The following is a 24,272-nucleotide window of genomic DNA, read 5'->3' as shown; positions in this document are numbered from 1 at the left end:
CAGATTTTCATATCTTCTTCATCATTCAATCTGTTGCACTATCATATGTCACGTAGCCTCTGGAAAACTCAACAGTATACTCATGAGAGAATCAGACCAAATAAAGGCAAATAATGTCTTATGTTTTAAAATGTTTTGACCGTGTACATCTGAAAGGGTTTTAAGGACTCTGAGAATCACTGCATTGGAGCATTTCTCCTCTCTGCTCAGACTGCAGCTTACTTAACTGCACCTCCTTCGTAAAACACAAATAGGCTTATCCATGGTCAAGGAATAGCTGCATAGCTATGCAAATTCTGCCAGGAAATTACTGTTGGTGACTGTTTTCACCTTTAATTTTTACTATGATACCTAGGTAAAAATAAGCTACTAGTGGAGGGTCCAGGCTCCAGAAAATCTTAAAAAGCTTGCTCATGAAACACTGCTTAACTTTTTCCACTTGCTCTCGGAACTCAAAACTTCTCTTTCTTAAATTCAGAAATATAACCTAAAATTTTCCACATCTATATTCAACAGCCAACTATTTCCTTTTCCATAAAAATCCTATTTTTGACTTGGTGGAAAAAAACAAACGTTTTGTGTCAAGAAGATCCAGTGTGTTTTTTGGATTCAAACATATTTTGGAAAACAACAATAGAAGAGTTTAAAGGTCACTTTCTGGTTAGAGTGGGGATCCTATATCTGGTGGCCATGAGCTGGGCTGACTTTATCCAATACATCTATTCCTGAAACACTTGTGGAGAGTCCAGGCCTCAGAAACCTAAACTTACGTGTTAATTTAAAAATTCTCTGTGTTAACAGAACCCCTGTTTAGTCGAAATAATTTTCCTGTTGAGTATGAATCTAGAAATACATCATCAGAAGTTTTTATTGATTTTCATCTCTCAGAGGTACTTGTAATTTTGCTTTTAATTTCCCTTCCTCCCTTCTACCTACCCCAAAGCATGGTAGATGGCAAAGGATCTCACTCAAGGGAAGCCCTTTTTTGGGGTTTCAACGTATTGTCCTGCCTCTGACATTAGTTTCTCTCTTTACTAGGAAAGAACTGCAGACTCTATCATCTATTCCTAAAACCCAAGAGTCTGAACATATTCTCAATGATATAACTTTGAATTTTCCTAAGAAGGGATTAAAAAAAAAAAAAAGACCCAGAAAGCTAATTACCCAATGCCTCTGGTAGAAATCGTGCTCCCTCCCCACCACCAGATCCATTCTCTATGCTCCAAGAAGCAGCCCTTTATGGACTACGTCACTCAGGTTCTCCTGACTTCTGGGTTTGGGTTAAGATCAGGTACAATGCGAGGCACTAGCAAAAAATCAGAGAATGGGGGATCAGTGTATTCTCTCCTCCACCCCTTTGGGCCTCAGTGGTTAACAGCTTTCCTTAATTGCTAGTCCCTGCTGGCTACCTTAACCCTGTCCACACCTCTGCAAATCACTTCTTCATTAAATGCTCCTCAGCTAAACCTTTAGACTGGTCTTCCTGTCAGGGCCCTGAAAGATACAATAAAAATTTATTCCAAACAGATACCATGCAAACTTTTATGTTTATTAATATAGGTTATACACATTTTTAAAAAAGAGAACATAGAAACAGTGATGTAAGTATAGACTAATAATATAGTAATGATAGTCATATTAAGTCAGAGGTATTTTAATATATACATATTGAATAAGTAATGATAGTAAATCTCCACTGAGTTGGATAAAATGAACAGTAACTAAATTAATAAAATCAATGCTCACTGCTACTTACAATACATACTTTAATGTAAATTATTACATAGCATTTGGAAATAGTTTCTTTTAAATAGATAAGCATTTGCCTTGCAACTTTGTACTTTTTTTGGTTTAAAAAAACATTTTTTAATATGGAAAAAAGATACAACTCAACCTAATTTTCAAATTATTTTGTCAAATCCATGAGGACTTTCTGTACTTGACACTTATTATGTGGTTAAAAAATGCTTTAAAAATCATCTAATTAATTAGTAAGAAAAGTGAATGGAAAATATAATTTTGCTAGATTTCAAAGTCAATTTAATTTTCTTCCGTTATTTCCAATCAGACTGACATAATTCTTTTTAAAAAATATGATTTAATTTATTGAAAACATTTGTAAATAAACAGTATCCAATTAATGTAGACTGAAGGATTCATCTGTAAAAATACATTTCCTGTATTGTATTATGTTTTCATCTCAAGTTATAACCATAGGAAGCAGTAATTCAAATGTTCAAAGTTCTTCAGTTGACAGGCTGAAGAACTCGTTTGATGACATCTGACTAAAAATGCTTCTTTAGATAATGACATTTATTATACACATATCGCACTGTATGTATTAGTCTTGTTTGATGACATCTGACTAAAAATGCTTCTTTAGATAATGACATTTATTATACACATATCGCACTGTATGTATTAGTCTAATTCGTTTTTCTTGAGGGCAGGTCTCAGTCTTATTCAACTCTATTGCCCAGCACTCATCAGAGTACCCAGAGCACATAATAAGTATTCGTGTTTGCTCCACGGGGGTTTCCATCTGAGAATGGACCTTGTAGGATAACTGCTGGAAGTAAACGTGCCTTCTTTCTCTGTTCTTAAAACGGGCAGATAACTCTTATGCTCATTGTCTTCTGCTTCTGCACTCGCACATCCTACTTAGCCAATTTGTAATAAACACAATCAGTTCACAGCCGACCCTTGAGGAAATCCCAGGAGGAAAGAGCAAATGTGGTGGTCCTGATCCCTCTATAATCTAGGAGGCCCAGCAGTAGGGTCTCTGGCCGATCCGTGTCTGAAACGACCCTGCTCTGTATGTAGTGCTTTGAGTCTTCCCTCCAGGGGTGGGTTTGAAAACCAACCTCAGGTCACTAGAGAGACCACTCTCATTCTTGGTTTACATGCACAGTGTGTAAAACATCAAAAATGCTACTCATATCACGTTTTCATAAGTTAAAGAATTTAAACTTTGATATGTTTAAAATGAAAAAAAAAAAACCAGGAGCACTTTTTCTACTCACAGACAGTACTGTCTTCTCTCTCAATAACTTAAAACTGCTGAACAATTTCAAAATACACTTATTTGTAAAAGCTGTGGAAGTCTAAACTACAGGATCCCTAACTACTGATGGACATCTTCAGATGTTCAGGGATAAACTCCACCATCCTAAATGCTGCATATTAAATCAGAGAACCAGAGTTTATTTTCATAATCTCTGGGGGAAAAGAGAGGGTTTCAAAATGCCTGTTCTCTACTGCACTGCAACTGATACAAGTGTGTGTATACATACACACATATATATATACACACACATATGTATAGCAAGTCATCTAAATATATAAAAAAAGTAGCATTCAGTTATTATTGTAGTATTGGAAATACTGATTTGGAATAACTGTCTTAAATTCATGTTATCTTTTTCTGTAAATAACAAATATATATGCTTAACAGCTCTCTTAAGAGACATACAAATCATACATTTGTGGTTTTAGATGGTAAAGTAAATATTTTTTTGGCAGGGACTAATAAAATCCTCAGATTATTTGCTCTTTTAACCCGCCAGCAGTCCCTTTTCTTAAGTTAACAGCTTTTTGTATATGCTGTTATTCAGGTTACTAGAGCAGGTATCCATTTTACTTGCCATCAGCTGACCGCTGCTGTTATAACTACTGGGATCGGAACTTTCTTTGCAGCATAGGATACTATAGAGGTACCTTTGGCACTCAGAGGAAGCATAATAGTAAATCAAGGGATCAATGCAACAACTTATGCTGCTGACGCAGACACAGAGGAGGTAGGCAAAGTAGGCAGCCTCTGTTGAAGGATTATGAGAAAGGAATGCGTAATGCAGAATCAGGAGGACATTTGTGGGTCCAAAACAGATAATGAAAATGCAGAAAACAGCAGCTGACAAGAACAAAGCCCGGGATTTCTTGCTCCGGTTGGCAACTGCGGAAGAGCTAAGACACTGAATGATAGACACGTAACAGACTGTGGATATGATCAACGGCACAAAAAAGAAGACAGCAGAAAAGGCTGAGAAGTAATACGCATAATAGCCTTCGAGCAGGGTTTCATTGAGCACGTCATGGCAGGTGGTTATGTTGAGCCCCGGCACCTGGGTAGTTTGCTCCTTGAGGAGAAGAGGCACCACCCCTGAGATGGCCATAGCCCAGATGGCCACACAGATGATGGACGCCCTCCCCAGAGTACGCCAGGAGAGGGACTGGATGGGGTACACCACAGCCAGAAACCGGTCGATGCTGATGACTGTCATGAGCATGATGGAGGCATACATGTTGCAGTAAAACGCCGCAGTGACGAAGCGACACATTTCAGACCCAAATTTCCAATCACTTCCAGAAAAGTAGTAGCTGATCTTAAACGGGAGCACAGACACGAAGAGCACATCCGCCGTGGCCAAGTGTAACATGTACACCACAGCAGGCTTCTTGATCTTCATTTTCAAGATGAATACAACGATGGCCATGATGTTTAGAGGAAGGCTCACTACAAACACGCCCGTGTAGATGGAAGGGATAAAGAGAGTCAACCAGGCGCTGGTCAGATATCCTGAGGCGTCTTTTGAGATGAATGCAGGGGGTGGTTTTTGAAGAAGACCGCTTTGATTGATGGAGCTTAATCTGTCTTCAATGAATCCGCTTTGATTTTTCTCTTCATAGTCCTCCAGTGGGAGCGCTTCAAATCTATCATTGGGATTCCTGAGAAAAAATGACCGGGGAGCCGCAGAAGCATTTGCTGCTTTTGACTCTGAAAATTCTTTTAGAAATAAAAGAAGAAGAGAATGAATTAAAATGGCAAAAGAGACAAAGAGAGAGTACATTTCACTTTTGCTTTCTGTTTTCTAGCTAGGAGAGTGGCGAGTAAAGAGCAGGTGAAGCACGAATGGATTACAGACTTTATCAGAGAATTAACTAACCCAAAATACTGTACACTACTATATTGTGGTACAAGCAAACACTTTTAAAACTCTGCTCCTCAGAGGGATAGAGGTGAATGATACACTTTCAGAGATCTGGCCCGCAGACCTCAGGAGTGGCTGAGTCTCTGACATGAAGGGAAAAAGTAGTGATTCCTATATTACACTTTCTACATGAGCCACCATCTATATAAACAAATTGCTCCCAGGCTATATGACTTCTCTTACTTCCACATGCCTTCACATGTACATCTTCTCCATGTAGTTTGTAGCACTTCTTGAAACCCATCCCTCCCAATGAAAATCCATGGAAAGTTGCGGAGATTTCTTAAAGGTTACAGCGTGACAGGCAAATTCAGAGTAGGGAGGGCTCCAAATGCCATGACCATTATCCACATACAACAGTTTTGCTCTACTATCTTTAGTTTGTCTACACAATAGAATGTCCCAAATCTCTCATCATATTTGGGTCCAAACCACAGTCCCTTGGGTTATCTTATAATATAACCACAAGGGACCTACCACCTCAGTCATCTTTCTGTCTCCTTCCTCAACAGGTCAGTGGAGTAGCAGATATTCTAGGCTGATGGCCTTCCTTGGCCCAGTTCCAGAATGCTACATGCATCAAGGCAGATGCCAGACCAACCAGGCTCTTCTGAGTATCACTCAGGAATCAAAATAAAGGCTCAGGTGTATACTTCCTTTTATCACCTTCTTCCAAAACATCCATTTGAAATGTTCATCAAATAAATGCAACACTTAGCCACTGGACTTCAACCAGCTTTTCTTTCCAAGGAGCTTTGCTAAAATACTGCCATTAAGGCGAGTAAAACAAAAAGCGTTTGTTGAAACTGGGAAGCTGAGGAGTGGGGAGAGAAACCACAGAGGAAAAAGGGCAAGGTATCTGTCGCTGGGAGTGTTCACAACAAAGGCTGGACATGCAGGTCATGCAGAAGTAAAACTGGCTGGAAGTGGGATAAATACAGTGGATTTTCCAAATTTGGGGTTTATTTTTCAGTAGTAGAACCTTCCCGCTGACAAAAACCTACACGGAGATGGCGTAATGCAATAAAAGATAGTTCTGCTTCTGCCAGGGCTCTGTAAAGTCCTACCAGACCCAACCATCCCTAGAATAAGATGACAAACCCTGGAGTACAATTACAATTCCCTTCCTGCCCCAAATCGCTGACCTGAAAGCATTTAGGTTCATAGGGTAATGCTGGGGAGGGGGGTGGAATGAATATTGAAAGAAAGGATGATATCTGGTGAGTTTCTTGTTTGCAGTGGCTTTTAGCTTGAGAGAAGGTCAAATTCAGTACCATAAAGATGGCTAAGACTCAGATAGAAAGCCTGCAATCTTTCTGGCCCGAAGAACCAGAGGACAGAGTTCAGGGCAGCTACAGACAATGGAAACTGAAGACAGAATCTCAGAGAGGGCCAGCCCTAAATTCCAGTGTAAATTCTGTCCCAGGCTTAGGGTGACTCTTGAACCATGCATGTCTAGGGAAGATGCAAAGCAGCTCTGCTAAAGATAAAAGAGCAAGTGCTATTGAGCTTTTTGCTCATGAGAGAGAGTTTGCAGTTTGAGTCCGACCAAATGAACTGCCTGCTAAAACAAAAACGCCAAAATTCTGTGGAGGCATAAAACAAAATCCAGAGTCTTTACAGTATGACAATGTCCAGCATACAATCTAAAATCATTTGATATAAAAAGAATCAGAAAGTGTGACCCAGTCTCAAGAAAAAAATATAATCAATGCAAACCAATCCCAAGATGACCTAGATGTTGAAATTAGCAGAGAAGGATTCGTAAAGGATGTATTATGACAATGCTCAATGAAGTAAAGGAAAATATTTCATTGAAATGGATGAAAAATAGAAAATATTAGCAAAGAAACCAATCATTGGAAGTTCTAGAACCAGAAAATAAAATATAATACATTGACATCTATTTCCAAAATGAAGAGCAAAGCTAGATTAGTACCAGCTGAGAGACAATAACAGAACAGGGCCTGGCAGTGAAAAGTTGGGGTCAGACCACCTCAGTAAGGTCATGACTTACTTCACCCTGAGGGTGAAGGGGTGGCCTGGCAGGAGACCTATCACAGGGAAAGGACAAATGTCTCTGGTGAGGAGTCCGTGAGTACACAGATATGTCTAGATTGTCCCTCGAGGGTAAGAAACCGTTCCTAATAATCTTTGAATTACCAGCACCCTGTATGTGCTAGGTGGTCCTTAAATTAGCTTTTAATCACAGATTTACATTCTAATATTGACACTGCCAGGAGTCACTTAATCCTTGCGAACCCAGTCTCAGAATCATTAAAATGAGATTCCAATACCTGTCTGGCCTACAAATCTGGCAGCCAGGAGCACCCTGTGTGAAACTGAACACACATTCACTTTGTAAACTATGAAAATTCATCAATGGAAAAAATTATTATCTTTCCCCTCTCACTTCAATGTAGCTTGCTTCTAGACTCAACTATTTGCTCACTCTTGATTATTTAAAATTAAAATGGAATCTAGGCTGTTCTTCCCGCCTATTTAGCAATATTTAGTTTTTTAGTATGATAAGGGACATGAACAGGTTGCAAAGTATAGAGTGCCAGCATTCAGAGCTGTATATCAAATTTCAAATTCGCAGCCTTTTCCAGAAGTATCACTTTCTTCCCTCTGTGATGCATCTAACTTACTCTGTGTGAACCTTGACCCAGTCACACGGTGGCCTGGCACTGGTACCGACAGTCTCTGTGGGATGTGAGGCTACCCTCAAGGTCATAATGAATGCCTGTGTAGGAGCTAAAAGAAAAGAATGAATGGGTTCTAGCATTCTAATACCACAAAGATACATGTCCTTAAAGTCCTTAAAAATGCTGACTCAGAGGAACCTTAAAATAACACAATTCTCTGCAGTTTGGGGAACCTGGACAAATTAAGGACTTTTGTCATGCGCGGAGGGAAAAAAAAGTACATGCCTGCACATGCACACACGCGCACACGCATGCACACACACACAGGAATCAAGATACGACCTAGAGAAGTAATACAATTTGAAGGCCAGTGAATTCTCATAACCAAGCTTCTTAGATACTATCACTTGATCTGAAAATAAAACTCTCATTAGGTTTTACTCTATACTTAATATTTTGGCAATAATTATCAGTTTTCAAAAATTTCTTCCCTGGCTAGGCCTCTTGCGTAGTATAGTGTTTAGGGCAAATACCCACTAATACCCACTGAAACATGAAATTTTTATAGGCTAGACTCCAGGAAGAATGCATAATCTGTGGATAAAATATTATTGCCTAAAATGTTATTGTCACCTTTTCTTGCCACTATAGGTTTGATAGTCTGAAAGCTTTTGCGGTATTGAAGAACATCTCCAAAATTTTTTGTTTAATGTACCAGCATCAAAAAAAGAACAAAACCAATTCCAGGTGACTAGTTATATCCAACTAGCTCAAGCCCCTTAGGCTGAAATTTGAGTTTGAATATCTCACTTTTCTTCCAGTCCTAGCACAACTAATAGGTCAAAAAGAAAGCGCTTGTCAGGGTGCCAAAAGCTCTTGTAATTCATCTGTGTTTTTGTTGTTAAATTATGGTTTCACATAAAAAAGCAGCTCGGGTCCTAAAATCAATTCTCGTACTTCTAAGTTTCACTTACTTGAGGTTTCTCTAAATGACTTCTGACTAGCTTTATTATTGAATGTAGCATATTGCTAAATAGCTTAAATATGGACTTTCTAACTGGAGATTTTAAAAATTACTAAATCAGGCAATGCTTTTTCTGACTTGAGATCTGGCCTGGAAGCAGACTGGTGACTAGATGTTCTTTCAAGGTCCTGTGTGATCTTGAGATTTATACCATGCCAGCCTCCCATCACACCAGCCTTGGTTCTGACTCGGGCTCTGTCCTGTAGGCTTTTGGGGAATTAAAGCAGAAGTCCCAGGATCTTGCCCGCATTGCACACAGATCAGGAGAGCTGTACCCTGTACTTCTCCACAAGTGAATCAATACTACAAGCTAAAGAGAAATAAAGAAGAGGATGATGGAAAAATAATAGCAACATACTAACTCCATCAAGAGGAAAAATAGCAGCATTATTGTAACGCCCCACTGCTTCCAATGCAAATGAACACCATTTTTTAATGAAAAGAAGCGGTGCTCATTAATAAGACATGGCTGGTTCCAGATCTGGGGTGGGAAACACACACAAGATGAGCTTTGAACATCCTTAGAGAATATTAAGGTCAGGTCACAAAGTCTCAATTCAGCCTGAAGGGGCTCCCACTGGCGAAGGTGTGGCAATAGATCATCACAAGAATAATGATGGACATGCACTGAAACATTGGAAATATGTTGCAAGTTGAGATCCATGGGTTCATAATGCTACTCAAAGGAAAATAAAACCATTTTGGTCACCTTTGGAGAAAATTAAGGGATCTAATCTGAAAAATGGATAAAGACAAGATTCAAGCATTTTATCCTGTCTTTTCTAAATAAACAATATTTCAGTGAAACCAAATAGTCAATGAGAGAAAGTTCTTTAAAAATAATTCCAGCTCATAAACACGGACACAATAACAGATTTAGAAAAGCATCATTTTGAAGCTCAGCGAAATGATGGATTTAGTTCAATGATGATCAGTGGTTGCTAAAACTGTTTGGTGAAGTGTGATGGAGAACTTTATAACAGCTAGATCGAGTTGACAACACCTGAATCCACCAAGTAATCCTAAAATCTCAAAAAGAGAGAATCTGGCAGTGATGTAATAGGAAGTACAGAGCAACCCCTGCTGAGGTAGTCTTGCGAAAAACAAAACTTGATTTTGATTACGTCTCTAAATACACCTATCACATTACAGAAAATGCAGAGGACATATGAGCCTGTTGAACAAACCTACAAGATGCAGCTAGCCAGCATGTAGGAAAGTCTTTAGGACAAATGACCCAGTTTGACAAATAAACAGCAATAAAAAAAGAGGAGGGGGAACAATTACAGATTAAAAAGGAAGAGGCATATCAACCAAATGTAATGGGTGGGCCTTCTCTGACCCTGATTCAAATAACTGTAGAAAGGCATTTATAAGACAATCAGCAAAATCTGAACATTGACTGAAGAGTCCATGATATTAAGAAATTGTTCATTTTTTTAAGTGTTATGATGTGGTTATGTGAAAAAAAGAGTTTTTATCTCTGAGAATACATGCTGATATATTTGTGAATGAAATATACTTGAAAAATATACTTGAAAAATTGTCCAGTTCAGAGAGTAGGAAAGTGAGAGTATAGATAAAACAAGATATGGGGGGAGAGAGTTATTATATTATTCATTTTGGGGTATACTTGCAAATTTCCATAATAAAAAGTAAAAAAAAACAAAACCCAAACTTTTTTTTTTTTATATTTACTTGCCGCCAGAAACTACAGAGAGAGAAGGGTTTTTGCTTTTTTTTTTTTTTTTTGTCTTAGTTTTGAAGGGGAGAAAGTCCTTGAATGTTTGAATGAACACAGATTTACATTTATAGAATTCATTTGCTACCAACTCTTCAGAGGCTTTTCTGGAATGTGGAGAAACTGGTACATAAATAAAAAACACTTAACATTTGTTGAGCACCTACTATGTGCCAGATACTTCGCTTACTTCACCTTATGTAACGCTAATATTTTTCTGAGATAAATATTACAATTCTCACTTTATGAACAAAAGGGAGGCACAGAGGCAAAGGAACTAATTCACAGTCACACAGCTAGCTTTTGGCTTTCAGCTCAGAAGAGGCCAAGGTGCAACTTTCTTCCATAGCCCTGAATATGGGTTCATCCTGAGGCAAGACAGATAGCCTTGGGATGTCCCCTCCTCTCCTGGATAAGGCTCCGAGGTTTTTCCTTTGTCCTTTGTCCAGCTTTGGCTAATCATAATACTATCATTATAAAATCATCTACACTGCAAATACCGGGGCTTGTATCATGCACCTGAGCCATGACAGTTCCGGAAACACCAAAGAAAGAAAGAGCAGAAAAACCAAGCCCCTGCCCACTAGGAGGAGAAAACAAGGCCATGTCAGTAGCACATCTCCAGGCCCTGCCCCCAAGAAAAACACAAGCCCATAATCCAGACATCCTCAGTGCCACCGGCTCTCTGAGTTCGCCCACATTCTCTTATGCGTGTACTCTTGCTTTAATAAACCTTGCGCTTCCCTGCTTGATGTTCATCTTGCCCTTGAATTCTTTCTCACAGCATAAGAACCGGGTCACCAGAGCTCCAGGTTGAGTCCTTCTTTCAACTTCTGTCCTATTAAGCTCCCAGACATCACTCCAACACCAGCTGCCTCCACAGTGCCACTGAAGTTTGATCCCAATGAGATCAAAATCATAGACCTAAGGAGAACCATGTGGAAGTTGGTGCCACGTCTGCCTAGGCCTGCGAGATCAGCCCCCAGGGTCTGTCTCCCAAAAAGGTTGGTGATGTCATTGGCAAAGCAACCAGTGATTAGAAGGGTCTGAGGATTATAGTGAAACTGACCATTCAGAACAGATAGGCCCCAACTGAGGTAGTACCTTCTGCTTCTGCTTTGATCATCAAAGTGCTCGAGGAACCAACAAAACAGAAAAAAGCAAAAAAACCATTAAGTATAGTGGAAATATCACTTTTGATGAGGTTGTCAACTCTACCCAAATGATTCAGCACCAATCTTTAGCCAGTGGACTCTCTGGAACCATTAAAGAGATCCTGGGGACTGCCCAGTCTGTGGATTACAATGTTGATGGCCGCCACCCTCATGACATCACAGATGACATGAGCAGTAGAATGCCCAGCTAGTTAAAAACTACAAAGGAAACTATTTCAATTAAAGGTTATTTGACAACCAATGGAAAACAAACAAAAAACAAAGTCACACAGCTAGTAAGTGGAGGAACCTGGATTTGAACCTAGATCTGCCTGGCTCCAATGCTCACACTCTTTGAACCACAGCACATTACCCTGTCTCTTTAAAAAATACTTGTGAATTCAGGACCTCCTCCTAAAAGAATACAATTTTTTAAAAAGCATTTCACTAAACATAAAAATCAGTCCATCCTGTTAACTATAGCAGGCAGTACATGGCCACATGAATATACTTTAGTTGATGCCCACGGCTGTTGCTTGGGAATTCAGGAGTCTTGCTGACCTTGGCTACACACCAACCCATGCCAACAACCCAGCCCTCATAGACAGGACAGATGTAGTAGAGACATTCAAGGACAAAACAGAAAAGTAAATTTTTAAAATATTGTTTAAGATGGAACACAAGCAAGATCAGTAAGTGGACAAAAATCTCTGCTACAGAAAAGCCAGAATTAAAGGGAAAAAAAAGGTTAACAGTGATTGCAGAAGTAAGAGGTTGCCAGTATCAGAGGCTGCTTCCCCTCCCCTCCCATCCCCTCCCATCCTGGAGGGGGATTCAGCTGGAAGCACGGGAAAGCAAACCTAGGAGGAAGCTGAGAGAGGAGAGGTTACAGGGAAGTGCAAAGTAAAGACAACCAGAAAGTAGAAATGCCAGTATACCCAAGGATGCAGCAGACACAAAGATGACAAAAGCGAAACATGGGTGGCCCTTGCCTGGAGGCTCCTGAAGGCCAGGAACTGACACTGGGGTTAGGACATCAGCAGGCCTCTCTCGGAGACAGCAGGCTAAAATGAGAACTAATTCACAGTAAAGGATGGTCATAATCACCAATTCCTTCTGATACTAAGTTGTCTCCAACCCAAACCCCACCCAAGTCCTCCTGCAGTTTGTAAACCCTAATTCAAACAAATCAAGTTCTAGATATAATAGAAACAATCATTAACGACACTTTCTGGAAAGCAGAACTCCCAAAGCAAACAAGGCTTTCAATTTTGCTAACCGCCAGACAATTCACTGTAGCTGCTGCGCTAGGTTTTAAATGATGGTAGAGACTTAACAGTGGTTATGAAATCAAGGGTTGTAACAAGAATTAAAAAAAAAAAAAATAGAATAATGTATAAAATAATTGAAAATGCATTTGGTAAAGTTGACTATTTTTTGGTGAAATGTTTGTTTCCTATCTATATATATATATAATGATTGTCCATACATATTTATTGCATACACACAGCTACTGCATCATAATGGAAAGTGTATTTCTTACAGTTCTTACTGTTGGTTAGCAAAAAAAAAATACTCGAAAACACTCTTTTACGATACTTTAATATCTGACTTCTAATTCATTTCAGACTTGAAATATAGATTATACAGTATCCTTTCCTAAAGTTAAATAAATTTGTTTTCAAGTGCTAATTACACATTATTCTTGTTATTTCAGAAGGCAGTTTCTTTAGAAAGCAAATAAAAAATGTATAAAGGCCTGCGATGATTTTTTTTTTAATGCCTACAGCATTTGGTATTCCTAGGTGGTCTCCCATCCAAGTACTAACTAACCAGTCCCGACCCTGCTTAGCTTCTGAGATCAGATGAGATCAGGCACATTCAGGGTGGTATGGCCATAACTGCGATGACCTTTTAAGTGGCAAACTTCATTGGATTCCTTGGGATGGAGGGAAAGGAGCGTAACTTCAGTGGGCTTCTCCAAGTACCATCACAAAGTCAATGTGGAAAGGGTATTTGGGGGAAATGGAAGCTCAAATCCAGAAAAAAAAAACTCAGCCAATAAAAATCTGACAGTTCTAGGTCTAAGTAAGAGAGGGCAAAAGGCAAAATGAAAGAAACCACAAAATGTAGTTTTACCAATACTTCAGCTACAGGTTCAGCTCAGAGCCAGATCTGAGCTGAACCTGTAGCTGAAGTATTGGCAAAGCCATGCTTGACTGTGTTATAATCTGCCAAGGACAGAGAAACAAAACAGTGAACAGACAGCTGCTTGTAGTTTAGCATAGATAACCAGGTACAGACAGGCCTTAGGAAATTATTGTTGCTAGCAAGTTTCAAGTCCTAAGAAGATTCCCACTTCCTCCTTGACCTTCAGAAGTACATAATAAAGTCTCTGAGCTTGCCTTGAGGTCACTGTATCTCCATCCCAGTACAGTGTCCCACCTGGCCCCAGCTTTTGTATATACTGTCTCTTTGTTTTTCTCAATCTTCCGTCATCCTGCCTCAGGTTAACCCTCTAGTCGTGCAGGTCGTGGCAAGTGAGACCCAACGTGGGGACTGAGTATGGGGAACTCCATCCATCCATCCATCCATCCATCCAGATGGAAGGACACTTCTGGAGGACGCATCCAACGCTTAAAGAGAAGTGTAAGGTGAGGAGTGGATTGGTTTTGCTGGGTGTAAAACATGGGAAATTCTAGATCCCAAGAGAGGATCTTTTATGTATGGATGCTTAAAGCCATGCTTAGAGCTAGAAACTGTAAAGTAAAAGGAGAGCAATTAACAGAATTTTTAAGTTTTGTGCAAGATACTTGTCCTTGGTTTCCAGGAGGGAACTGTAAATAGTCAGACTTGGGAGAAAAATAGGAAAGCAATTACGAGGACGTTATACCTCGGAAGGGCCTAATAAGATCCCCGTTTTCACATTTTCTCTATGGTCTCTAATAAGGGATTGTCTTGATACCACCCGAGAGGATCAGAGACTCCGGGGGGAGGAGGTGAAGATTTGGTTGTTGCACTGTGGAGGACTTTGGAGAAGTATGAGGATCTTCGTGCTCCTCTACTGCCTTCTGCACCTCCGCCACCACTTACAAAGCCTATGCCAATGCCAGTGGCAAATGAGCCATTGCCTCTTGAGTATGAGCAAGAATTGGATGGAGAGGGAGGCTTGCAGAGATCAGCAGGCTAGAGAAGAGGGCACTGAAGAGGAGGAAGAGGATGCACTTTCTCATGACTTCGGGCAGCTGACATTTATGGTGCAGCCCCAAGCACAGAAAGGGAAAGTGACAGGCCATTGTTCTCCCCTTTGCAGCAGTGCTTGCGAAGGGCTCAAAATCATGGGGAGTATGTTCAGGGCTTCTACTTAGCATGTCCCGTCATTGAGCAGCCTGATCCATACAATCCAGGACAGCTGCTACAAGCTCATGAACTCGTCTCATTTGAAGTCCTGAAGGAGCTCAGAGATGCTACTGCTACATATGGGCCAACTTCTCCATTTGTCCTTAGTTTGCCTGACTCAGGGAGTTTGGGTATATTGGCCCCTCATGACTGGCAGATGTTGGCCAAAGCGTGTTTGAATCCAGGTAATTATTTGTTGTGGAGAACAGAATGGTTTGATCAAAGTGCCGCCCAAGCACAACATAATTAGGCCCATGGGTGCCCATTAACCAAGATATGTTACTAGGGATGGGACAACATGCTGGTGTTCAAAGTCAATTGACTTATAGTCTTCAGGCTTATTAACAAATTAATATATGTGCTACAAGAGCTTGGAAACTTTTGCCTGCCAAAGGAGAGAAAGGTGGAGAACTTAGTAGGATTCGACAAGGTCCGGAGGAAACTTATTCTGAATTTGTGGCTCGTTTGCTATAGGTGGTAGGGAAACTTATAAGGAATCCAGAGGCTGGTCAGATGTTAACTAAGCAATTGGCATTTGAGAATGCCAACAAAACCTGTCAAGCTGTCCTACATCCATATAGGAAAAATGGAACCATTAATGATTTTATTTGCCTTTGTGCTGATATTGATCCTGCTTATGTTCAGAGGGCAGTTCTTGCCGCTGCCCTAAAGGAGGTCCTTCCTGCAGGACGAAAAGGGAAAGGAAAAAAAAGGGGCTTGTTTTGTATGTGGAAGACCTGGTCACTTTGCTAAAGAGTGTCGTCAATGGACAGCAAAGGTTGCAGCCCCACCTACACAACCTCCTTTATGTCCTCAATGTAGACGAAGACGCCACTGGGTGAATGAATGCCAGTTAAAATCTAATGTAAATGGCTGTCCATTGCAGGGAGACGGTGCCTACCCTGGGCCCCTCAAATAATAGGGGCGTTTTCTCTAGTCCCCACTCAGAGGTATCCACCATTATCAGAGACCTCTCCCTATAAGAGAAATTAAAGTTATGGCAGAAACTACTATTTCAATTGTACAGGTTTTACCAAATACTAAAATTGCTCAACTTATTTTGTTACCCTATAAGAAGGACGGGAAAGTTACTTTGGCCCAGCTCCGAGAAGCTAAAGGATTTGATTCCTCTGACCATTTATATTGGTCTCAGATTGTCACATCAGGACACCTTATTTTACTTCTTAAGTTAACGGAAAAGATTTTCAGGGAATTGTAGATACTGGGGCTGATGTGTCTGTAATAGCCTCTCAACACTGGCCCACAGAATGGCCTATAGATACAGCTTCTACAGACTTGCAGGGTATAGGGAATGGCACTTGTCCTAAGCAGAGTGCTGCATATATATGTTGGGAGGACCCTGATGGCAATTTGGGTCATTTTAAGCCTTATATTCTTGAATATCTCCCTGTAAATTTATGGGGAAGGAATGTTTTGGCTGCCATGGAAGTATTAATTATGAGTCCAAATTCTGTGGTAGCCTCTCAAATGCTTAATCAAAGCTTTGTTCCAAACAAAGGACTGGGCAAACGTCAGCAAGGAAGGAAATTTCCTATTCAATCCACCCCTCGGATAGGGCGACAAGGACTGGAGTATTCTATTGACCAGTCTTTTCGGTAGGGGCCTTGATTGATTCTCTAACCCAAACAACTGCTGTCAAATTATAAGGAATCAACAGTTGGGTACATTTATCTCAAATTAAACCAGTTTCTTATGCATCCTCACAGGTTCCTCCAGAAAATAAACTGGAAAGTGCAACCTATTCCTGTGAACCCGTGGATGATCTTAAGCTCTTGTTCCGGAAACTAGATAAGTCCACATGCAGGAAATCGGGGAACTTTTGTGTACATTGAATTAACAGACTGCCATGAAAAAAGTAACTTCATTGTCAATTACTTCTACTATTAATTTTGACTTGTCTTTTCTATCTTTTTGCTAAGTTTATATCTCCTAGTTTGCAAAGCTTCCTACCACTTCTACATGCTGGAACGACCTTACATTGTCTGCCTCTGGGGCCCTTAGAATAGGCTTTCAGAGATTTATTCCCAGTAGGCAGGGACTACAGCCCTATCTTAGCTTTGAAGAAGTTACAGAAAACAGACCTTCCTCCCTCAACATCCCCTTAAGATTAAGGGAATAAAGTCTCTGAAGGGAAATAATGTAGGGAGGAGGCAGAAAAATTAAGGTGTTGATTAGGTCACATTCCGAGACTACAATGCCTCTGAATAGGATTGGAACAAAGTTAAATTACATTTACAAGAGATAAGATTGGAACAAAGTTAAATTACATTTACAAGAGATATGGACTGACAATAATGCCAGTCTCGATGAGGCTGATCTTCATAAACATATTCTTGACTTCCAAAACAGTAAAGATGCTATTGTGATTCCTGCAAAATTAGCCGAGAAAATTTTAGATGATTTAAGAGGCTTTAATCCCTACAATTTTCTTAAACATACTGCCTGGTACTTATTTAGTCTGCTACTGTTGCTGTTAATTCTTTATTGTATATTCTCAGTCAGGTGCTGAGTCCTCCAGAGACAGTTGCGAGACGTCCAAGAGCAACCTTCATCTGCACTTAAAAAATAAAAAAGAGGAGAGATAGAGAGCCAGATCTGAGCCGGACCTCTGGTTGAAGTATTGGCAAAGCCATACTTGACTGTGTTGTAATCTGCCAAGGGCAGAGAAACAAAACAGGGAGCAGATAGCTGCTTGTAGTTCAGCACAGATAACCAGGTACAGACAGGCCTTGGGAAATTATGGTTGCTAGCAAGTTTCAAGTTGAGAAGAAGACTCCCACTCCCTCTTGACTTTCAAAAGTATATAATAAATGCTCTGAGCTTGCCTCGAGGTCACTGTAACTCTATCCAGTGCAGTGCCCCACCTGGCCCCAGCTTTTGTATATACTGTCTCTGTATTTTTCTTAATCCTCTGTTGCACCCCCTCAGGATAACCCTCTAGTCATGCAGGTCGTGGCAACAAAATAGGAATACAGAAAATTCTGACTATTAAAACTGCAGCATGCTCGATACTAGCATTATCGCCAAAAATAAACCAAGGCCATGCTTCCTATCGACTCTTCCAGGATGTTTTTGTGAGTATCCCATAGTGTAGGGAAAGCCCAGGCACACATGAAAACTAGTCCAAGTGTTGTTCTCCAGGCACAAAAGGCCAAGGACTGTGTGACTCCATTTATATGAAATATGGAGAAGAGGTAAACCCACAGAAATAATAAAGCAAACGGGTGGTTGCTAGGGAGAGGAAGAAGGGATGCTTGATGGGTACAGGGTTTGCTTTTGGGGTGATGAAAATGTTTTGAAACTGGACAAAAGTAGTTGTTACATAACATTATAAACGTACTAAAAACTACTAAATTGTATACTTTAAAATGGTTAATTTTATGTTATGTAAATTTTACCTCAATTTAAGGAAGAAAGAAAAAGAAAGAGAAAGAAAGAAAGAAAGAAAGAGGGAGAGAGAGAGAGAGAGAGAAAGAAAGAAAGAAAGAAAGAAAGAAAAAGAAAAGAAAGAAAGAAAGAGAAAGAAAGAAAAGAAAGAAAGAAAGAAAGAAAGAAAGAAAGAAAGAAAGAAAGAAAAGAAAAGAAAGAAAGAAAGAAAGAAAGAGTTTCAAGGGAAAAGAGGGACATGTGTCCAAAATGAAGAGAGCAGGAAGATTAGACACCCAGGGTCCTGGTACTCCCTTGTCTTGGTGGAACTCCAGTGCAAAGCTTGACTGAGTTCTAGTTTATGACAGTGACAAGAACACAGGTGAGCTAACTGAGGGAGGAGGAAAGGGGAAGAGGGGCACAGGAAAGAACACTGTCCAGAAGCACGTTGGAAGAGGAGTAAATTCAGAGCTGCTGAGAAACTGCAAGTTAGGTCATACCACACTGATCCATTTAGACAGAAAGGACTGAGAAATGCTGAATTAGAAAGATGAAGGGAGGCAGGGTAGAAAGGCGACCAGCAGCGATAAGTAAGCATATTTCTGACAAATGGCTGAGGACGCCTCAAAAATGCCCTCGCACAAAGGAGGAATGGACAAATTAGGAGAGAATTTACTATCTTGATACATCCTATAAAAATATATAAAGCCACAACCACCAAGGAATGAATGAATAATGAATAAATGGATGAGAGAAGAGAGAGGAGGAGAGAAAAAAGGGAAAATTATTTTAGATAGATATTGGGGTAAAAAATTACTTGCTGGTTCATAAGAAATTTGACTTTCAGAGATTCCTGGTCTGCTTAAAGCAGAAGAATCACTATCCAGTTTTGTGTCTTTTGTTTGGGCTTAAGACTACATTCTCTGTAACAGCGAATTAATTAGCATATTCATGATAGGGATCTATATAGCCTATTTTAACTTGTGTTTTCTAAAGTAAATGGCAGGATACCATAATCCATGCGTAAATGTTTACTAACCACCTCCATGTGCCAGGCCTCAGCTACCAAGCCAATGGGGCACAAACTCTGCCTTCTAGGGGTACCTGGGAGCATAGTAGGATTACTTCTCTACTGTAAGAGGGGCTGGGGGTCTGGATGGCTTCCTCTCCATAGAGAGGAGAAAGAGGCCATTGGTCACATCCCAGTTCCACTTCTAACTAGACTTATGACTCAACTATTCTGGGTCTGTTTCCTTACCTGTAGAATGGGGATGACACCTACTCAAAGGGTTACTATGAGGAATAAATAAGATAGTTTATGTAATGTACCTAAGCAGGGTGTTGACTATAGTAGGTTCTTGATCTAAGGCGGCTGTTTTTAATTAAACGAGAACATGCAGGGTGTGGAGAGAGCAGAGGGACAGAAGCTAGAAAACGCATAGCTCCTTCCGGGAGAAAGCAGAAAGTAGGGCTGGGTGAAATACAAGTAATATGACAGGTTATGTAATGGAAGAAGGATGTGTAATAAGGGAAATTGGACAGAGGCTGGGAACCCATCCTGCAAGAGGAGGGACATCTCACGCTAAGTTAAGAAATTGGGCTTGATCCTGTGGGCAGGAGGGCGGCATGTGGAAGATTCCACCGAATTCCCTCTGCCATAGTCACCATCAGCTATTCTTGAACACTTTTGCCCTCCAGGTTCTTATAAAATTTATAAACATTACCTCCTGGACACTGGTCTTCTTTGATGAAGACAAGTCATCTCACTAAAACTGCCTGGATGAAGGAATGTTAACTGGTTAATGAACTTATGAATTTCTCAATAAATACTTGCTGAGTGAACATCTGGTCTAGACTCGATGGAGATAAACTGCAGTGTATAATCTTAGCCAAGGAGATGACATATCCACAAAGTGACAATGCAGGAAATGCCAAAACGAGTGGGAAGGAAAAGTCCAAGAATGCTTTGGGAAGGCTCGAACTGGTGGGCATGGCCAGCCCTGGAGGGGTTTCTTATGGTTGAGATCTCTCTCCCTCTCATCACACAGCTGGTTATGACAGACACTGTTGAGAACTGCCAGGGTATGATGATGATATAAACCAGATTTCAATTAATTTTATTAGTGATTTAAAATGCTCTAAAGACAAGGCCCGACTTATTGCCTGCACCCAGGGGCTCTTCCTCCATTTGGAATTTTGAGCCTTAGTTTCAGAATTGGCAAAAGGGGATAAACACCCACCTAACAGCATGTTTTGAGAAGGTGAAATGAGATCATCTGAAGGCCCAGGGTTTGACACAATATGACACTTAACGTGCGTTCCTTTTTTTCTCTCATCCTTTCTTCTTTCCCTCCCAAAGTGGTTCCAGAATCCAGTGTAGATAACTTAGCCAATGTCTGCTCAGTTATTTTTCTATCTATACCAGTACCGCATCTTAGCATGCACAATCTAAATTGATAAGAAAGTAAGAATCATGGCAGAAACATCAGCCTTAACTTCACTCCTTAACAAAGGCCAACCGTGTTCCTGGGGGACACCATGAGGAAAGGTGACTACTGTAGATGCAGCATTTGTATAAACCTACTCTCCACCCCACCATCAACTCTCAAACAAAAATTTGTATTCTTATGTGCTTGTCTCAAAATAAAATTCCAAAGTGCTACCTGACATCACATATCACCATACACAATTTTCAGGAGCTCTCATTGTTTCCCGGAATACTCCAAGAGCTATGCTCAGGTTATTCACAGGCAGTCCTGCTAGTTGTTGCGAAACTTTGGGCCCCTATCTGGGGCTCTTATTTTCCTGGAAAATCATCACCTCAAAACTCACCCTGAGCAAAGATAGAGAGCAGAGAAAATGCTGTCTTTGTCACCTCTTAATCTTGATGCATCCATATTCTTTCCAGTGAGAAAACAATGAGTACACAATCTTTCACAGGTAACAACAAAAATCAGCTAGAATTTGTTTCTGCATGAAAAAAAGTGGCTGAAAGCTTATAAAGTACTATTACTATAATGACATTAAACATTTTTTTCACTTTCTAATTACCATCTTTACAAGCTCAAAACAACCTCTCTAACCTGCTTTTTAAGAAGATGTTGGAAAATACATTTATTTGGTCAAGTAGCCAGGTATTTAAAAATACACTACTCGTCGTAAATGCATTCTAGTGAACAATCTCCTCCGTGTATATCAGAAACCAAAATACTGAAATTCCACGGTGTCAGAGGGAGCTGGGATCAGGAGAGGGCTCTCTTCCCTCAACTCACTTGGGAGATTGGGTTCTAGGTAACAAACAAACCTCCCAATTACCACCACCACCCTGTGGCTATACTGTTACCATCCTATATCCGCACCACGAGCTCCTTTTGTACACAAGGCCGGTGCTAAAGGCTGCTAGTACTGATTTTCTACTAAACATGCCAAGAAACTGAGCTTTTCTCTATACCACTTTGCTCGCCTGTAAAATGTGCGAGAAAAACCATTCTAACAAAACAAAACTTCGGCGGGAGCGATTCTCCACTTTATATTGAAAAGGCCGGAACGTTTATTGGTGGAGCAACGTGAGTCTTTCTTTTTGGGGTGGTCCTGGGAGAGAAACAGGCCACACAATGACAGCAAATGCAAGAAGGGACCGCAAGCTTCCCCAGGAAAATCGACCCCCTCCTCCTCCTCCATATCCCACACGGGGTCGCAGGCCGGTGCAGCCTCCAAAACCGAGGGCAAAGGGGCTTCAGCTGAGCCCGTGAAGCGGGGTGGGTGGATGGGTACGCCCCACCTGGATATTACCGGGGAGAATCTGGATCTCAGCCCTAACGTGCTTGGCTTCTGGAGGAAAATGAGGCAGAGGAGGCGGTCAGGGGCACCCTCTCTCTAGGAGAAGGCGCAACCAGTACCCACCCACTTAGTCACCCCCGGCGTCCCTCCTCGTCCCGCCCGCCCCAAGCCCGCGGAGGCCGCCGGCTGCGGTGCCCGAGGTGGGCAGGGAGGGAATTCCGAGGGCAGCTCTCACCTGGCTTACGGCCTCGGGTGCGGGCGGACAGCAGGGGGCCGCACAGACTGAGTCCCGCGACGACGAGCAGCAGCCGCCGCGGCCCCATTGTCCCGAGGCTCGGCGCGGTCGCGCGGTCGCGCGGCGCTGCTCCGGGAGACTGTCCCCGCCTCCGGGAGGCTCGGGCTCCGCGCTCGCCGCCTCCGCCCGCCGGGTCCAGCCGCCGGGCAGTGCGCGCTGGCAGGTCGAGCGCTCGCCGCAGGTGTGCGGGAGGAGGCTCGGCGCGGTCCCGCGGGTCGGCGTGTGTGGTGGCGCTCGGAGGGCGCCGGGCGCGGGGCGGGGCGGGGCGGGGCGGGAGCCGAGCGGAGCGAGAGGGGAAGGGCGCCCCCCGGCGCCGGCTGCGCCTCCACGCGGTGGTCGGACCTCTCTCCTCACGCGTCCCTCAGCCGCGGCTTAGTCGCCTGCGGGGCTAGGAGACTCTGAGCCACTCTTGCGCCGCGCGCCTGCCCCCTCCACACCCCGCCGCCGCTTCCCGCCCAGGACTGCTGGCCACTCTCTGGCGAGGGAATCCAAACGAGACATTTTTTTCCTCCGGGAGCCTTTGACCCGCTAAATATCCATGACTCAATCTGGCGGGGGCCTTGCAACCCGGCGGCGGGCCTGGGCGGCTGCCCCCTGGACCTCTCATTAACCCCCCGGGGAGCCAATATTTGTGCAGTGGTCCTCTGATCCGGGATGCGCCTGTCCCCACGGCCCGGCCGGGCCCTCCCTGTTTCCATGCAAAGCACCAGACCGCAGGCCGAGTGCTGCGGCCCATTTGGAAATTTGGGATTTAGATGAAAGTTTGAAAATGCCTCATGCGTTTGTAATTTAGTGGACTTAAAAGTTTATATTGTGTGACAAGGTTGCTCCCTAATGAGAAGGGGCCTACGTTTGGGCAGAATTCTTGACATTTCATATTTGTTTCCCTTTATTTCGCGAAGTTAGACGTTTCGTATGTCAGACACTTATTTCATGACACCGTGACTGCGATAGGAATCAATCGCCCCGTTCCCAGAGCCGCACGGCTGTAACTTTCTGTCCTTTAATCGTAGCTCTCCGCGGAGCTGCAGCCTTTCCCAGGAGAAAGCGGCTGGCCCCCCCTGTGCCCGGGCGGTACTCGGCGCCGCCTGCGAAACGGATGCCCAGAGGGCGAAATGCTCTGTTTAAGGGGCGCTCACATTTTCTTGGACCATATATCATGTATTTAATAGAATTGGGCCAAATTTAGGTCACAGGGAATGGACACTCGTGCGGCTCACTAAGGGCCTTTGGAGGGCTTCGCTGCCGAGGCCGGTCGGCCAGGAGCAAGCTGCTCATTTTGCTTAGCATATCTGCTGAGCGCATCTTTTGAGCCGCAACGGGAAGTGGGTCCAATAGGCCGATTCTAAGAAAGTTCAGCGGCAACCCTCCTCTCAGATGTGCAGGCGTGCTCTGCATCCTGTGGCTGATAAACTGCAGTTGAGAGTCACCGGTTAGGTTTCTAAGCTTTTTATCAAAGAAATTTCGCACTGACAGTGTCATTCCCCAACGAGTGGCACTTAAACCAGTGAAGAAGACACAGCAAAAACTCTTCTTTTCTATATTCCCTCCCATCATCCTCAGAGCACAGCGCCTTGTATATAGAAATAGCTCAATAAGTTACTGAATAACCTAATTATATAACGCTATTTCAAAAGTTTGCTTCTTCAATTCTCTGAGGAAAACATATCCAAGAGTAGATGCGAACCATTAAAATGATATATTTCTCCACTCCCTATTAATGTACACTATTTCCGCCAATCTTAAGGGGCCATTGATTTTAAGACTCATCCTTTTAATTTATGCACCACAAGAAAAAATGCTGCCAATTAAGCTGTTACATACTATTGATTGTAAGAAATATTTCAACTTCAGGA

At 42.0% G+C, this 24,272-nt stretch overlaps 1 protein-coding gene and 1 pseudogene across 1 annotated transcript; both read right to left on the bottom strand.

The window, feature by feature from the left end:
- Positions 1-1,633: 1,633 nt before the first annotated feature.
- Positions 1,634-22,788, bottom strand: F2R (coagulation factor II thrombin receptor). Its single transcript, XM_039858080.1, has 2 exons — positions 22,357-22,788; positions 1,634-4,783 (listed from the first exon to the last, which is right to left on the bottom strand). Exons 1-2 carry the CDS (start codon positions 22,442-22,444, stop codon positions 3,579-3,581), a joined length of 1,293 nt encoding a protein of 430 aa, XP_039714014.1. The 5' UTR covers positions 22,445-22,788; the 3' UTR covers positions 1,634-3,578.
- LOC120599040 (uncharacterized) lies at positions 13,336-13,458 on the bottom strand (annotated as a pseudogene).
- Positions 22,789-24,272: the final 1,484 nt, after the last annotated feature.

Source organism: Pteropus medius, unplaced genomic scaffold (genome assembly GCF_902729225.1).
Source record: "Pteropus medius unplaced genomic scaffold, Ma_sr-lr_union100, whole genome shotgun sequence".
Classification (NCBI taxonomy): Eukaryota; Metazoa; Chordata; class Mammalia; order Chiroptera; family Pteropodidae; genus Pteropus; species Pteropus medius.
Note: the sequence above shows the minus strand (reverse complement) of the source record. Positions and strands in the feature narration are given on the sequence as shown.